The sequence below is a fragment of the Periplaneta americana genome, chromosome 15, assembly GCF_040183065.1.
Source record: "Periplaneta americana isolate PAMFEO1 chromosome 15, P.americana_PAMFEO1_priV1, whole genome shotgun sequence".
Lineage (NCBI taxonomy): Eukaryota > Metazoa > Arthropoda > Insecta > Blattodea > Blattidae > Periplaneta > Periplaneta americana.
The window spans coordinates 163,522,060-163,541,081 of record NC_091131.1 but is presented as its reverse complement, the minus strand read 5'-3'; the positions used below and the strand labels follow the sequence as shown (position 1 = coordinate 163,541,081).

The 19,022-nt window shown below is 35.0% G+C and overlaps 1 protein-coding gene across 1 annotated transcript in view; it reads left to right on the top strand.

The window, feature by feature from the left end:
- Positions 1-685: 685 nt before the first annotated feature.
- The window catches only part of LOC138715491 (uncharacterized), a 74,626-nt gene continuing 56,289 nt past the window's right edge, over positions 686-19,022 (top strand). The window contains exons 1-3 of the mRNA XM_069848459.1: positions 686-933; positions 11,893-12,015; positions 15,784-15,947. Of these exons, the coding sequence (XP_069704560.1) occupies positions 819-933; positions 11,893-12,015; positions 15,784-15,947 (402 nt within the window). The 5' untranslated portion in view covers positions 686-818. The remainder of the gene's footprint in view (positions 934-11,892; positions 12,016-15,783; positions 15,948-19,022) is intronic.

The following is a 19,022-nucleotide window of genomic DNA, read 5'->3' as shown; positions in this document are numbered from 1 at the left end:
AACAAGCAACGGTGAGTCCTTTAAATGTCGCAAATGTCATTGTCATTTAAGTGTTCTGCTATGAATAACTAGGAACGAACAGCGCTCCGAGCGGCGGAATTGGCGTTACGATGGAACCAGTTTAGACCAGTATTTCAAGCGCTATGCGCCAGCTTGTATAATCTCGTAAGCAACGGTAGTTACAGTCCGCACTTCACGAGAAGATCCGAGCAAGGAATGAAGTTTTTCCCCCACTCTTATAACCTATCCCTAACAAGGAACCGGCCGGCCATTGACTGAGTCATGTTTGTCCCAGCCGACCAATGACTTCACGCCCATCCACCTGCTCCTTCAAGAACGCCGAGTTACTGGCTTACTCTCTCCTCTTACCCCGCAAGGTCTAGACTCCCCTCGCAGGGATCGTCTCGTGAAATTTGGACAGTACTCACTCTCGCTTTCTCTTCCTCTTTTTCTTCTTCTTGACTCTAATTAAAAGTGCAGAGAGTTGAACAGGAGTTCATTGCAGCATTGGAGTACCTATATTAAATATTTACTTTTTGTACTCGGCAGGCTGCTTAAATTTATGACTATAATTCACAAACATTCTTCTACGAACAGTTGCGTCAGAGCAAATTTATTACAAACTGCTTTGTTGGGTCGTCTATGTAGTCTCCAAATTTCATATCAGTAGTTCGGAGAATTCTGAAGTAAAGTTTTCTCATCTCCAGTTTTGAGATCCAAATAAAGTAGATTTCTATTGCATGTGCTACGTATTGTTTGCGTAACGTATAGATTCGCATAGTTGTGTGCTAAGGAATAATAATAAAATAAAAATAAAAATGAGCAACGATGATGAAAGGAGTTTTGAGTACAAGTTGTTTTCAACTTTGGAAAGATTCCACATAAATCCCTACTTAATCATGCTGAAGATCACTTTGTTCATGATGTATGGTGGTAAGTCTCATTTTAATTAAACCTATAATTTAATAGTTTTCTTGCCGTCAGTTTATCACAAATTTCGGAATTTATTGACTTTATTTTCAGTTTTATTTTACAGTGAAATGAGGCATAAATTAAGTTACAGGAGAAAACTTATTTAGAGAACTTGCACCATGAAAATTTTTAGTATTTTTTATGAACAGTTACAGTATATTAATGTAAAATTAGTTTCCATTGTTTAACGACGCTATACTAACTTAATTTATTATTTACGTTCAATGACTGTTTGTTTTGGTCGGAAAGACTTAAAAATAGCCTGGTTATTCTCGATGACTGATCTCTGGAATAGCAGTTAATCAAAATTATTAATATTGTTTTTACATATTTTATTATTTATTGATGAAAACAACAGCACAGGTTTTAAAATGTCTATCGGGTGGACGAGACGAAACGCCACCAAAGCTGCAGAAAACTAGTCGCTGGAGTGCACTACCTGCTCCCGGGTTTGTGGCCCTGTTATTTTCGGATTAGATCGCGCGCAAAGTACATATGAATTAGTTCGCAAGGTCTAATCGAATGATTAACAGAAATCTAGCAATAATTCATACATTTTTTTACCGTTCTTGTGCGCAGTATTAATGAGTCCGCCGATTTACTCAGACTTGTGCAACAATCGAGAGAATATTGTATTGTATTTATTAACATTCCATGGTATTCATACATTGCTTACAGCTAGAATATGGAACAAGTCAAAAAAACTTAATACTATTATAAAATCTTAATTTATAGTCACAGTCTAGATGAAATATATACAGACGAGATTTACAATACAGTCTACTAGTATAACACAAAGTTTTAGCATCAATTTCATGAAGCGTTATTGAATGTCATGAATTCACCTACAGAATAGAAGGCGTGAGAAATTAGGTACTTCTTTAATTTGGCCCTAAATAATCTTATGTTTTGAGTTTCATTTTTTATATCGATAGGGAGGCTAATAAAAATTTTTACTGCCATATAACGCACTCCTTGTTGATAGCACGATAGACTTGCCGATGGAGTATGAAAGTCATTTGTTGACGTGTATTTATGCTATGAACTGTTGAATTAGTTACAAAGTTTTCACGATTACATGCGAGGAAGATTATTAATGAAAAGATATACTGACAAGCCATGGGCATTATTTGTAGTTTTTTGAAAATAGTCCTACACGATTCCCTAGATTTGGCACCTACTATTATTCTAATTACTCTTTTTTGTAACAGAAATATATTGTTACTATCTGTGGAATTTCCCCAGAATATTATTCCAAAACTCATTACCGAGTGGAAGTATGCAAAGTATATTGTTTTTAAGGTATTGATATTTACTATCTTTTGCATAGATCTAATAGCAAAACAAGCTGAATTTAGTTTGGGGTAATTTCTTTAATATGATTTTTCCAATTTAACACGTTATCGATTTTTAAGCCAAGAAATTTGGTTGTTGTTGTTGTTTCTAATAGGGATCTATTGTTAATTATTGCGCTAGAAATTTGCGACGTTGAATTTGGACAGGATTTAAATTGAATTATGTTAGTTTTGTTACAATTTAATACCAATTTATTGACTGAGAACCAGTCACATATTTTGAAGGGAATTTCCTCTGTTGAAGATTGGAATGTGTTGGAGTTATTGGCTGTAATTACTATACTTGTGTCATCTGCAAATAATATGGGATGACCTACATCTTTTATTAGGGGGGCAAGATCATTTATAAACACTAGAAAAAGTAGGGGACCTAATATTGATTCTCAGATTACCAGATTCCACGCAACAAAATATTGCAGAAAGCAGTTTCCAATCAAATTTTGTGGTGAGTGCCGACTGTGTAGGTTGTCATGAGGTACAGTACAGAACAACGCACTTTTATTTGTAATATTTTCGCAAAAAAGTCTTCGTGGAGGTGTCGCCGTAGTTCCGTCGTCAATTTCCCGATTCTCCTGTGCCGTATAAAACAACAATATACCGACTAGTAAAGAAGTTCAAAGAGACAGGATCTGTACAAAATAAGAAGCCTCGTGTGAATAAACGTGTATTAACAGAGGATAAATTGGACGAAATAGGTTTTCGGTTAGAGCAGGCATTTCAATTGATGCCGCAAGCGCGCGCTTTAGAGCCCAGGAGAGCCTGAGCGCTTTACAGCGGAAAGGAAAGAGACAGACGAAAGAGGTAGTATATGCCGCTTGGTCGAGCTATATTCAGGGATGTCCAGCACTGATTCAATAGATAAAGGGAAGACAACTTATTAAAACTGTATCCATGTTAATTTTTAGATTTGCCTGAGAAGTATAAGTGCATTATAAGCATGTAAGTTTTAAATTTAATGCTCATTTTTCACAAGTTTGATTTTTTTATTCAAAATAAATATTTTCTCAATTTTTCGTATAGAAAAGTGAAATTTTCAGGTATAGGCCTATTTATTCAGTAGCCTTACAGAATGTTTTCGTAAATCTAATATACCGTATATACTGTACTTATTACTGAAGATAGTGTATTGAAAATTTTGAAAATATTCGCATGGAAATTGTTTGTAAGGAAATGAATTAACCAAGCAACTACTGTTACATCATAAGCAAAAAATACGTGCCCATGTGTTGTAAAATGTCAGCTCTATAGCTTCAGCAGATTTCGAGAAAATAATTTAATATTCTGATGATACGATGTTGCTCACAAATATCACCTTAAAAGCATAATGCGATAAGAGTTTTATTATGTAATATTAGTTACACTTAAAACAGATACAGTACCTAGGTAACTTTGCTTTGTACTCTAATATTGTTTTGATTAGTTTATTGATTACTTTTGTAAGGCTAAAGATACCATCAATATAAATTCCAACTTATCATGTCATACTCAATCTCTTTCTTCGGAATATCACTTTCTTTATGAATAATGTGTTTCATCCACTTAATACAGTATAATATTATACTACTATGGAATTTAAGTGAATATTCCTTCTTAACTCTCTATTATGTTATTAAGATTTAAAACACAAGTGCAATATTAAGAAATCAGTGTTAGTTCTTTTGTTTTACAGACAATATAGATAATATTAAACAGAAAGAAGCCATATAAAAATAACGACATAAAATTTCACGTTCCGTTTGAAGTTTGTGCACAACTGTTTTATTAATCCAACAGGTTGCTTATTCATATACACAACCCTTCCTCTTTCCATACTTAGCCCTTGCTGCTCGCGCACGACGTCAAGGTCAGAAAAATGTGCTTGCTTTGACATCACTGGGTTAGAGCAAAGTCCTCACAAATCTTTGCGCCGTTTAGCACAAGTAGGGGTGTCTAAAACATCTGTTTAACTCGCCACTAAACTATTAAAGTTAAAACCGTACAAAACCCGTGTAGTGCACCAGCTTTTGGCCCCTGACGACGCAACTAGGATTCATTTTTGTAACTGGTGCCTTCAATCAGTCCATGATGGCTTGGTAGACCCCACGTTGTTTTTTTTTTTTTTCAGTGTTGACGCTTGGTTCCGCCTCAGTGGTTATGTAAATAGAATAATAGATGTTGGAGCGCTGAAAATCCCCATAACAGCTTAGAATTGGCGTTACATGATGAAAAGATAGGTGTGTTGTGCCATACCAGGAAGGAGAATAATAGGCCCTTTGAGGACACTATAAATTCTGAACGTCATGTGCAACTGATTCTGCAGCATTTCTTCGCGGAGCTCACAGATGAGGAAAAAGAATGCGCATACTTTGTTCAGGACAATGCGACGGCGCATACTGCACATGTTTCAATGCAAGCAATCTCTAATGTTTTTGGCGATCGCATTGTCAGTCGTGGTTTGTGCCCCCCAGGTCCCCCGATCTAAATCCTTGTGATTTTTATTTGTGGGGGACATTAAAGAGTGTAGCATACAGAAACAACCCTCGCACATCGAATGAACTTAAGGAAATATCCAACAAGAAGTGCGGAACATTAGCGAAAAAGAAGTTCAAGAAGTGTCAGGAAATGTGCTCGAAAGATGTGAAGCTTGTTTGAAAGCAGAAGGCCACCATTTCCAGCATTTACAAGTGTGAGGTAAGCTTTTATGTTTATATCGTACCGCATATTACTATTGCGCTTTGACGGTAGGAAGGCCACTCCTATAGCATGCGGAGCCCGCTAGACTTTCGGTTAAGCGGCGGCGTTTCGTCTCGTCCACCCGGCATAACTAAGATAGGTGCTGTATATTATTCTACTTATTTAATTTGTTTGTGTGAGTTTTTAAATTTTAAATAATTTTGATGAGATTAGTGTCTTTTAATTCTCCTGATAATTCTGATATTTCGTTACAAGTCAGTTTTGAGCTCTTCATACAATTTTGTAAAATTATGAAAGGTTCTTATCAGTTGGTTTAAGAAGCTAATTCTGGTTACAGACTACCAAGAGCCGATCCTGGATTCCGTACTTGTCTGAAGGTGGGGGAACCAATTTTGAACGCGGTTAACATATTACTAATGGAACCTGAAATTCACTACTACGTATAATAATAATAATAATAATAATAATAATAATAATAATAATAAAATCATCCACATTATATTTTTTCTCTGATACCATTCCAGTCATACTCCTATGTCCAAATTTAATTATAGCAACATTGGCTACAGGTTGACTATGCAGATTAAAGGGGGGTACTAGAATACAAATAAAAAATCCTATTATGCGCTTTGTAATTAAGTGTATGGTTAATTAGAAAATTAGCCTGAAAGTCTGCGTAGTTTGGCAACACCACATCGTCGGCGTTACCTTTTGATCCCTCTTCCTGTGGCAATACCCCGAGTGCGCTGGTCAAAGAAGTGAACAAACTGCACTTGCACTGCACTATCGCTTCACACTCAATAATATTGATTTAATAATAATTAATTTTAAATTAAATCAGATAATTAATTTTAAGTGAAATCAAATAATTCACGTATTGTGGGTCCCTATCACCACGGCATGGCGCGTCCTCAGGTTGCGGATAGAGGAGACGGCCTCCAGATATGGAGGGTAGCTGCGAATATATTGAATTGAATAAGCAGTCGCGGACCAAGGCTTCTAAACTTCTCATAGGTTGCATTAGTATCCAGCTTGCGGGTGAGGGATCGACGGGGAAAGGAAAGTGATTCTGACGTCACAAGATAGCTGAGCGCGCCAAAGCTCAAATGCTTCAAAGCAGTATCTCGTGTTTTTTTTCTTGTTTATGTTGTTTTGAATGCATTATGCCAGGTCAAAGGTGTGCTGTTGAGGTATGCAACAATTCTAACGATAAAAATAAAGAGTTGTCTTTCTTTACCAATCCTAAAAATTTAGAAATTAGAAAAAATGGGTAATTGCGTGCAAAAGACAGGATAAATTCAATCCTGATACAATCATTTTAAAGATGACGATTTTATTCGTGATTTTCGAGCAGCTTTAATGAAAATAAAGCCGAAACGACCGACAATGTTAATGCCTACATTAATACCAGCTTTGCATAATAATTAGATTAGGTTCACCTATGTTAACCTTCAAATTATTTTTTTTTCTTTTGTAATCTTTGCTGAGTCGTACATAACTTACAATTAACAAAATAATCATGCTACTTATACTAAGAGTCGCATACCAAAAGGGTGTAGTGTTAGCGACTGATACCAGTAATGTTTTTTCATTATAATTCTCATTATGACATTTTGTCCTTGTGACATATTCAGTGGGTTAATCATAAAAGCCTCCAGTGACAATTCATTGTTGAGTTTATTGTAAATGAATACATGCTCCTTTTTCCAAACTTTAGAATGAGATATTAAAAAACATTCAATGTTAGAATTTTTATAAACATAAGACTGGAAACTAGCAGACGAAAACGGACGGCAGACACTGAGAGCAGACGAATTGTTAAGAAAGACAGAAAAATAATGCAGTGACAAGTGTAAGTACAGCTTATATACACGGTATAAACACTTTCAACGTATTTATATTATGCCATGATACGCAGACTACACAATTGATTTATAACCCATTGTAATGTTTTTATTTCAGGCGGTTATGTTTATAATGCACGCTGATGTCGCTATAATTTGAAAATAGAGGACCAATGAGCATGGACTCTCCGCGCGTCATCAGCCAATTAGCCATTTGATTGGCTAATGAAAAATGAGATAACCTATTGAGTGTATAGAAGCCTTGGTCGCGGACAGCCGATATAGGATGGTCCTCCAGCTTGGGGGTTGAGCGAAGGGCTAACAACCCATCACCGTAAGAAAGAGCTTGTTACGAAACCCCACATAAGCCTCGGAATGGGACTGATTCTCTGGCACGATCACAGCGAAGGACTAAGGTTATGACTTATGAGTCTTTATAGAACAGGAGGGATAACATTGAAATGGAATGGGATTTACGGGAGAGAGGCACTATGGACCAGCACTGCGATCTGTTACGATCTATTACGCTATTCCTCAAGCTGGATGCAATTCCAAACCCACACCGGATGACTACACTAAGGTTCGCTGCGTATCCAGGTTTCGAGCAGACAACTCCACTCGCCCCCTCCGTGCGTCGCCAGCCGTCGTTCGGGAAATGATATGGAATGATGACGGGATGGAGAGATGTTGACGGAATGATGTAGGTGCCTAATATGGGAAAACGGGAGAACCCCGAGAAAAACCCGAACTGCGACTTTGTCAGCCACAAGTGTCACTATGGATTTTTCAATGAAAAATCCCAGGCCTGGCCAGGGCTCGAATCCGGACAGCCTGCGTGGAACACTTACCAGTCTTTCTAATGGGAGTTGATAAAGGTTCAATATTACAGAATAATTAGCTGGTCATGTTCTTCTTGAAGAACGGTTCATACTCTGTACGCATATCGGGCGGGCCTAGTTGAGGTCTGCCTAGCGCAGCCGTGGCGAAAATGTAATCGTGCGCCGAGCCACTGTGTAACCTGCAACGTGCATAGCACCTATGGAGGAAGGCGGATACTCGAAGGGGAAGTGAAGCAACTGTCTGACTTATTAACGGATTTTCATTTTCCTTACGTCAAGCACTTTAATATAATTTTATACAAGGTTACAAGCTAATGTTTAGTACGTGTAACGAAGAAAGAAATGAACAATAAAACATAGGACACATTATCACAACCTAAAATTAACTGTCTTCAGAATGTCTCTGCGACACAGTTTCAAAATCAGGAATTATGTCACTTGCTGCCAGTCGTAGTTGATCACGAAGGTATTTGTCTGTCAGTCGTTATCTAAATTAGGTTTTTACTATTTTCATTGTTGAAAATAATTTTTCAAAAACGTAAGTTGTAGCGAGCATGACTGCAACAGAGCAAGCGAAAGAACGAAGCTTCGGATATTTATTTTTTGGCAAAGATTTGAAAAGTTCAACATTTGTCAAGTCCTTACATCTAGCTTTCATTGTAACATTAGGGCTACATTGTAAATCTGTGAGTTTTAAATTGAAGTCCTAACCGCATTATTCGTACATCTGCTGAAAAAGGATCGAAATAATAATAATAATAACACTTAACCTTTTAATGTTTCATGAGTAACATGTAAGCTTAGTACAGGGACATCATTTTATTTTTACTTGCATTTTTATTGTACCTGCATTTCTGAATGTACTTCACTCTCACCCCTTCACTAATGTCCTTGCTCCCGTCAGACACACAAACTTACGGCCGCTGTTGCATTCGAAGTCTTCAAGCAGTGAAGTAAACACTGCAGTGTATAGTGTGTTCCATAAATATGATTGCGTTTTCTATAGAAGAAAGAACCTATATTAATAATATCGTACTAAAAAATTATATTCAAGAAACGATAAATTCAATTTCAGAGAATATGCTTCAAAATGTTTCTAATAATATGCGTACTGAATTGAAGCCTGCATTGTAATGAACGGCAACCATTTTCAGCAACTTGTTTAAAAATTCAGATTAGCTTTTTTTGAATTGAGGTGGCTAGAAGCAAAGGAATGCTAGTGACATTTGTAATAACATGAGTTAAGTGCATCCAGTGTAAGAAAAAGTATCTAAAATTTTAGTGGCAAAGGGATATTTTAATCGCATCACACATTAAAATTTAAATAAAAATTTCACCGATTTTACGAAAGCTTAAATATTTAAACCCCATTTTCTCAAAAGTAACTTAAGTGCACTTACAGCCCTTTACTTATGACCCCCTCAATTTAAATGCACTCTCTATATTGTATGTTAACATCAATAATTAATATGCTAAATAAAGTAGACATTACATAACGAACATAGCCGCCTGAAAAGTTGAGTTTTTTTTTTTTTTAAATGTTACTAGTCTACTGTATTTTGATAAATTCCGTAAAAGTGATGATCAAACTGAAAATCGTAATATCGTATTTCCCTACAACATAAATGGATACACTACTTTTCTCTCCTCCTATAGCTAGTAAAATGATTTGTTTACATATTGCATTAGTAACATCAAACTCCTGTAATGGAAGGGGGCAACAGTGTTTCCGAGTATAGCCAGGTTAATGTTAAAAATGTTGGTAAAAATAAAGTGATGTCCCTGTATAATGCTGTTTTATGTTATACAACCGTTTTCCTCGTAATTCTTGTGAACGAAACATACAATTAATATTCTCACCATATTGGGAGCAAAAAAAATGCGTCCTCCCATCCTACTTGAAACATTCGTTTTTGTAGATGTGCATGGTTTCGAGAGAGACATTGCGACGACGCCACTCGCAGGTCAGAGACAAATACAAATGGAACGGAGTTTGACTCCAGTGAGTAAGAGGGTCGGAGTTGGGGGAGCAAGAGACATGCACAGCTATCATTGCGAGCCACAATGTGTTCGTGAGTTACATTTTCGCCACGGCTGGCCTAGCGTATCTAGCAATGACAAGAAGGCAGTGTTGTCTAGTTCGCGCCGAGGGTGTTCAAGTTTAACAGACCTGGGCGTTAATAACTCGATTGATTCACTGCAGACTATATCTTAACTCTCCACTCCACGTTCCCTGGCAGAGGCAGTTATGTTTCGAACCGATACCAGTAGCCAGGAAGGCAAGCAGTGCTGAGTGACGGATTGTGTAAGGCAGGCACCATAGCTTTCGGCACTCACTGGTCGATGAAAGCGAAAATGACATTGTTAGATATATCTCCTTTTCTTTTTCCTTTTCCTTTATGCCTAGGGCTGCATTAGAAGGTCCTTATTTCAGTGCTTCAATGCTCATATTGAAAATGTTATCTATAGGAGATAGCTGTATTTTATTAAAAAGGACAACATTTTATATCTGACTGTCTAAGAGCCACGCACTGGTTGGCGAGTTGGTATAGCGCTGGCCTTCTATGCCCAAGGTTTTGGGTTCGATCCCGGGCCAGGTCGATGACATTTAGGTGTGCTTAAATGCGACAGACTCATGTCAGTATATTTACTGGCATGTAAAAGAACTCCTGCGGGACAAAATTCCGGTACATCCGGCGACGCTGATATAACCTCTGCAGTTGCGAGCGTCGTTAAATAAAGACATAACATTTTAAGAGCCATGCCTTTAGCGTAGTGGGTTCTAGATGCTTAAAATGGGGGGGGGGAGGGGATTGGAACATAAAGCAAAGGATGTCCAAGTGCAAGAAAAAGTTAAAGGCTGGCCAAAGTGTATGAAAAATTAAAAAAAAAAATAATGAATTTATAATTTTGCACTTTTTCACAGAAACTCGTATATTTCGCATTTTATCGCGGATTAGAAAACCACCGTAAGGTATGAAATTTCCTCTCTTAGGCACAATTATGTAATTACGTAGAATTTGGAAACTTTTCGCATTTATCGCGTCTGCGAAAATCTACCATCTCTAATAATTATTAACAACAAAAAATATTCTTATGCAATTGTAGAGCAGCTAAGTTGTGAGGATTAACAAGTTGTAAAGTTTCGCTTTATTATTATATATCATTATCGTCATCTGAAACAGTTTCGTGATGATCCCTAAGCCCAATGTCTTGCCGAACACAAAGTAACGCGACCCGGTCATTGTTGCCACAGCTGAGCGGTTAAGCAATATGTCATCTTTGTGTTTCTCGCTTAGCTTTGAAATCACCGTTCACTTTCCAGAAAACTGTTCCATTTTACTATTGAAGATTTATGACATTACTATCAACATGCTTTGCAAGTTTTTCTCCTATTTTTTTTTTCCAATTGAAATATCCAAATTTAGTGAAAACATGTTCAGCATTGTTTGAATCAGATTGAACGAAATGACAGCATGGAAAACAGAAAACTGCATATTTCTGGTCACAAGCAAACATTCTGATGGGGGCATGGGGGTAGTTCCATCTAGCGGTCGTTCCCAATCGAATGTGGCGATCCTGGTGATTGTTACTGTTTTTAACACGGGGATGGCCAATCTGTTACATTATATGTGATCAGGGGTTTTCACCTACTCCGCTTTACCCCACCCCACTTGCCAGAAGACAGAAAAATGATGTGAGTATATCCTGTGGGTGAAGTTGAACAAATAAAAAGAATATTATTAATTGCAATAAAATTATTATTTTCATAAAAACTTTATTGCTCTCACCTACGACTTTGTTATTAAAGTTTTCGTCAGTTAAAAATAAATAATTATTCTATTAGCTAGTGTGAAGTTAAGAATTGGTAACCTTCTCCCCTTCCACGGCAGTTAAATGTGTTACAATTTTAATGTTCCATTGCTCACTAAAATATGCATTTAATTTACAGTTGGTAATGTGTACTAATTAGTCTAAATTATTAGAATTGAACGAATCAATTTGTTTTTCTTAAGATACAAATTTGTGTTGAGTATGTATGAAAAATGACTTGGATTCACTTTCCAAAATATTATTCAGGCGCCATTTCAATCTACGTATCGGTAATAACTGTTACATATTAAGTTCCATACAGTGATGTTTAAAGTTATAGAAATCTCATTAATTGTCTCACAGATCTAAGTTAAAACATGTTGTGCACTGTTGCAGCAACGGCTTCTTTGTTGCCATACCTCACAATCCACATGCAGAGCATTGGGCTGACGGTTGATGAGATCTCCATGGTGTACCTGGCTCTGCCTCTGACGACATTCCTCAGCCCTCCTATCACTGGTAGGTATGCACTTTATTCAGTTCACTGTCAAGAATGTAATTCACATAATTTCTATTTTAAATTTGTTATGGTAAACTAGGCTATTTACTAACAGTGCAGCTCCACAAATAGACGCTCACTCTCGTATACTTCACGATACAAGGTAAGTCAACGCATCCTGTCCAGTGCTGCACAGGGCTAACCGGTTGAACCAGTGCAGTAGTGTGCAGATACTGGTACACGTTGGCAGCAAGGCAGGGAACAGAAATGTGTACTTATGTTGAAGCTGAAGTTACATATATTGGAACGGTTTAAAAAGGTGAATCAATCAGAGCCATCCCTCAAGAATTTGACATTTCGATCAGAACAGTGCGTGGGATAAAACAAAATTATTAATCTAAATACCAGGCAGTCTGTAGTGATTATAAGAAGCTATGTTATTATCAACATCAACACATGGTGTGGCCTCTTCGTATACCGCGTCATAGGACCAAACTTTTTAGGGAACATTGAATCTTGCAACGTCCGCAAACTCCCTCGACAATATATTGTATTGTATTGTATTGTATTGTATTGTATTGTATTGTACTGTACCTATTTATTTACATTCCACGGTATAAGTACATCGTTTCACAGCTAGAATATGGAACATGTCAAAAAAATCTTAATAGTACCGGTACCATAAAGTCTTAATTATAGTCTAGTTGAAATAATAATAATAATAATAATAATAATAATAATAATAATAATAATAATAATAATAATGATAATAATAATAATAATAATAATAATAATTTATTTATTTATTTAATCTGACAGGATTAAGGCCATAAGGCCTTCTCTTCCATCCTACCAGATAGCACATATAAATACAAAAAAGAAATACAAACACTGATGAAAATGATACAACTTAAGTTAAAGCCCTATAGAGGGTCAAAAGTACATTATAGAGCTCTCATCGAGCTAATACAACGAAAAGAAAGAAAACAGAGATAGCAATGATGATATTGATAACTGACAATAATAATAATAATAATAATAATAATAATAATAATAATAATAGTAATAATAATAATAATAAATACATTACATATTAATTTTCAATTTTACAACAGCATAGTTACAATATTTACTATATGTCATGGGTTAAGATGAAGTTGCGCAACCTGACATGTGTTCAACAAGCAATTCCACGAACTAGAATGTGATTTTTTAATTTAAATTTAAATTTTGATATTGTCCGACAGTCTCTGACATGTTCAGTGAGAGAATTCCAGAGGCGTGGAATAGATATGCTGAAAGATGATGAGTAGAAGGATGTTCTGTGCAGAGGAATAGAGAGAAGGTACATGTTCCGGGTTCGAGGTAGTGAAAGGTAATCAAAACGAGATTCTAGGTAAGAGGGTGTGGAGGTGTGGATGATTTTAAATAGTAATAAGAGAGAGTTGAAGAATCTTCTTTCTTTAAGTGGACTCCAAGACAACAATTCTAGTGACGGTGTTACATGATCGAATTTTCTAATGTTACAAACGAAACGAACGCAGATATTGTGAACACGCTGTAGTCTATGGGCAAATATATACAGAAGAGTTTTACAATTTACTAGTGCAACATGAAGGTGCAGTATCGATACTTAATACAAGACAAATATTCATGCAGCGTTGTTGAATGTCATAAATTTATCCATCAACTGCTCGGTGATGTCCTCTCGCTGTAAGGATAACAATGTTGCTTCAACAAGATGGCTGTCCAGCTCATTTTTCATTCCTAGCTCGACAACTTGCTTACTAATTATTCCTCGGAGAGTGGATTGTACGAGGAGGACCATTAGCTTGGTCGCTCCGATCTCCTGACTTCCATCTAAATGAATTTTTTGTAGGAGCAAATTAAAGAAATTTAATAAAGATTAGACCAGTCTGTGGGTCCTTCAGCAGTGCTGAAATTCTCCGAGCAACCCAGGACGTACGAAAGAGACGATATCATTGTTTAGCACAGAGTTAGGACTGCCACCTGTCTAGCTTTCGGCGGGAATATCCCGGAACTTGAAACACTGTCCCGGATCCCGAGCAAGCAGACTTTTGTCCCGTCTATGCCAATTTTGAGAGTAGCAAAGAGCAATATCATATAGGAAGTAGATATGCATGGAAACAGAAAAGTGAATGAGCTTGTAAAGACGTTTTCATAGTTTTTATGTTAACTGTATGTATCGACTTCATTCATTCGTAGCTTGCTGCCCAAGGGCAGGTTCTTCATTGCAGACCCAACGTTCTCCAATCTTCCCTCATTTTCGCATTCCTCTTAGTCTCCGCATACGATTCATGTTTCTTAATGTTGTCTATCTGATATCTTCTTCTGTCCGTAACGTTTTCCCGTTCACCATTCCTTCCAGTGCATCCTTCAGCAGGCAGTTTATTCCGTTCGGTGTTGTAGCTATGTAGGCTAAGTGCGCTACTCAACCAACAGTTCGAGGTTTGATTCCCGGTATGGGCAAGATTGGGTGTTTGTCCGTTGTCTTGTGATTACCCTGTGATGTATCAGCGGTGGCCCTGCGTTAAGCAGATTCCATGACCATGGAAGCTCGGATTTGTCAGATGTCGAAAGCACAATGAAATGAATCTCACGTCCCTACCCGCGGTGATGTGTAAATTGGACAAAAGGAGAGGTTAAGCACAATAAGAAAGAAAGAAAGAAAGAAAGAAAGAAAGAAAGAAAGAAAGAAAGAAAGAAAGAAAAAAATATCTCGATTTTTAGCACGCTTATATGTTGGCTATTTTATAGGTCTACTACAGTGCAATGTGTTCTTTTAAGTTCAAGTGTAGTAATTCCATATGTTTGATAATCTGAACTATCACCGGTCCCAATTAGTTCGGGTTATCGAGATTCTATTGTATTCTTACTTACTTACTGGCTTTTAAGGAACCCGAAGGTTCATTGCCGCCCTCACATAAGCCCGCCACTGGTACCTATCCTGAGCAAGATTAATCCATTCTCTATCATCATATCCCACCTCCCTCAAATCAATTTCAATATTATCTTCCCATCTACGTCTCGGCCTCCCTAAAGGTCTTTATCCCTCCGGCCTCCCAACTAACACTCTATATGCATTTCTGGATTCGCCCATACGTGCTACATGCCCTGCCCATCTCAAACGTCTGGATTTAATGTTTCTAATTATGTCAGGTGAAGAATACAATGCGTGCAGTTCTGCGTTGTGTAACTTTCTCCATTCTCCTGTAACTTCATCCCTCTTAGTCCCAAATATTTTCCTAAGCACCTTATTCTCAAATACCCTTAACCCATGTTCCTCTCTCAAAGTGAGAGTCCAAGTTTCACAACCATAAATAACAACCGGTAATATAACTGTTTTATAAATTCTAACTTTCAGATTTTTTGACAGCAGACTGGATGATAAAACCTTCTCAACCGAATATTAACAGGCATTTCCCATATTTATTCTGCGTTTAATTTCCTCTCGAGTGTCATTTATACTTGTTACTGTTGCTCCCAGATATTTGAACTTCTTCACCTCTTCAAAATTTTTATATTTCCATTTCGTACAATATTCTGGTCACGAGACATAATCATATACTTTGTCTTTTCGGGATTTACTTCCAAACCTATCGCTTTACTTGCTTCCAGTAAAATTCCCGTGTTTTCCCTAAATTAATTCTACTGTAAATTAAAATGCAAGTTGTTTGGAAAGAAAAAGTGGATGTGTAATAAACAACATACATATTTCCTACTTACTGTGGTACAGATTCAATTAGCTATATTGTAACTCCTTACAGGTTACCTGATCGACAAATTCGGACAGTACAAGCCTGTAATGATACTGTCTCTGATTCTCAACGCAGTATTTCACCATTCTCTGCTGCTCATTCCCCACATGGAGACGCCGGGTGAAATGCCCTCTGCTTACGTCACCAAACATCCAGAAACAGGACAGTTTGAGGTAATTACGCGTCATTTTGATGAACTAGTAAAATATTGAAAACACATAAATTAATTTAGTGCTTATTTACAGAGAAACGACTTTTGAAAAGATCTTCACATTCATATGGAAAACTAATAATAGAAATTAAAATATATATTCATTTGTGAATCGTAGAGAAGGATAAATGTCCTTTGTGTCGATATTGCGTTAAAGTGTCAGGCAACGAATGATTTGAGAAAGAGTTGAGTGGATAAAAAAATTTCTACAAATAAACGCTATAGTAGCTTATAAAAATGGTCACCTAAACGCCAGCAATCTGCATAAATTAGGAAAATTTCTTTTTAGAGTTAAAATTAGATGGGAAGAGAAAGTCAAAGCTCTAACGGAGATGGAATTATAAATGTTGAATAAGAAACTACGAAGAGTAGTCAATGAAGTTAACGGAATAATTCTTAAGAGATTGAGCATAAAAATGAAAAAGCTAAAGTAGGAGTTTTAAATACAAGAGCTATACTTATTAGTTGATGATGATGATGATTATTATTATTATTATTATTATTATTATTAGTAGTAGTAGTAGTAGTAGTATTGAAACAGAGGATACTTATAGGTTCAATATGTATTAGTATGTGTTATATTTGTATAGAGAGTGATGGCGGATTAAGAACTGGAATACATCTAATCCGCCATGACGTGAACAAAGATTGATGAAATAAATAAATAAATAAATAAACAAACAAATACATAAACAAATAAACAAACAAATAAACAAAAAACAAACAAATAAATAAATAAACAAATACATAAACAAACAAATAAACAAACAAACAAATAAATAAATAAACAAATACATAAAAACAAATAAACAAATAAACAAACAAACAAATAAATAAATAAACAAATACATAAACAAACAAATAAACAAATAAATAAATAAATAAACAAATAAATAAATGAATAAATAAATAAATAAATAAACAAATACATAAACAAATAAACAAACAAACAAAAAACAAATAAATAAATAAACAAATACATAAACAAACAAATAAACAAACAAATAAATACATAAATAAACATACATAAAAACAAATAAACAAACAAACAAACAAATAAATAAATAAATAAACAAATACATAAACAAACAAATAAACAAACAAACAAACAAATAAATAAATAAACAAATAAATAAATGAATAAATAAATAAATAAACTAATACATAAACAAATAAACAAACAAACAAACAAAAAACAAATAAATAAACAAATACATAAACAAATAAATAAATAAATAAACAAAAAAATAAAAACAAATAAACAAACAAACAAACAAATAAATAAACAAATACATAAACAAACAAAAATAAATAAATAAACAAATACATAAACAAATAAACAAACAAACAAACAAAAAACAAATAAATAAATAAACAAATACATAAACAAATAAACAAATAAACAAACAAACAAATAAATAAATAAATACATAAAAACAAATAAACAAATAAACAAATAAATAAACAAATACATAAACAAACAAATAAACAAACAAACAAATAAATAAATAAACAAATAAATAAATGAATGAATGAATAAATAAATAAATAAATAAATAAACAAATAAACAAACAAACAAACAAAATACAAATAAATAAATAAATACATAAACAAACAAATAAACAAATAAACAAACAAACAAATAAATAAATAAATACATAAATAAATAAATAAATAAATACATACATAAACAAACAAATAAATAATGAAATAAACAAATACATAAACAAACAAATAAACAAACAAACAAATAAATAAATAAACAAATACATAAACAAATAAACAAATAAACAAACAAACAAACAAACAAACAAACAAAAAACAAATAAATAAATAAACAAATACATAAACTAAACAAATAAACAAATAAACAACAAACAAACAAATAAATAAACAAATACATAAACTAAACAAATAAACAAATAAAAAACAAACAAATAAATAAATAAATACATAAACAAACAAATAAACAAACAAACAAACAAATAAATAAATAAACAAATACATAATCAAACAAATAAACAAACAAACAAATAAATAAATAAATAAATAAGTACATAAATAAATAAATAAATAAATAAATAAATAAATAAATAAATAAATAAAAATATTCATTTGTGAATGACACTACAGAACCATCCATGCTTTAAATAATATTACATTTCATATACTTTGTCCATGTTGTTCCCATAGCCTCCATTAGAGTTTCCCATAGATAAAAGTCAACAGGATTCTGCGACAGCATAACAATCAATATTTCTACGGAAAATACATACGGTACGCGAGGATATAATTATCAGTAGTAATGCGTGGCCCCTTTGGTCACCCGGCCTAACCCCTTGTGATTTATATATATATACAGAGTGTTTCCGATGTGATGTTACAAACGTTCAGGGATGATGGCGAAGGGCACATGTATCAATTTGAGATAAGGAACCCTGGTCCGGAAATGACTGAGTCGAAAGTTACAAGCAAACATAGTTGTATGGAAATGGAATAATTTTATTCCTTTGTAGTTTGTACACCTTATTTATGTGTATTTATCTGTACATCTTACACATACTGTATTCATCTGACGCTGTTTACGTTGTCTACTTACAGTATTCCATTCAGTGCGCTGTCTGAGGGGTGGGGACAGGAAACTACACTAAAGCAATGCAGATAGCGAAATGTGTAACGGACATGGTCGGTCCTGATATGCACGTCTGTAGACAGCAGTGTATGTGTACAAGTTGCAGTGTCCAGTCGATCAGTCCTAGTGAAATGGAGGAGTACAAAAGAGCGGAATAAGCAGACCTGATTTTCGAATACGGATGAGCCAATGGGAACAGTAGACAAACTCACACAGATTGTATCGGGGCAAGTACCCACGTAGGAGACATCCGGCCCATGCCATCTTTCCACGACTGTTCCAAAGGTTAAGGGAAGAAGGGCACGTGGTGGCAAATTACAATTCCATTTCCACACAACTATTTTTGCTTATAACTTTCCACTCAGTAATTTCCGGACCATGATTCCTTATCTCAAATTGATACA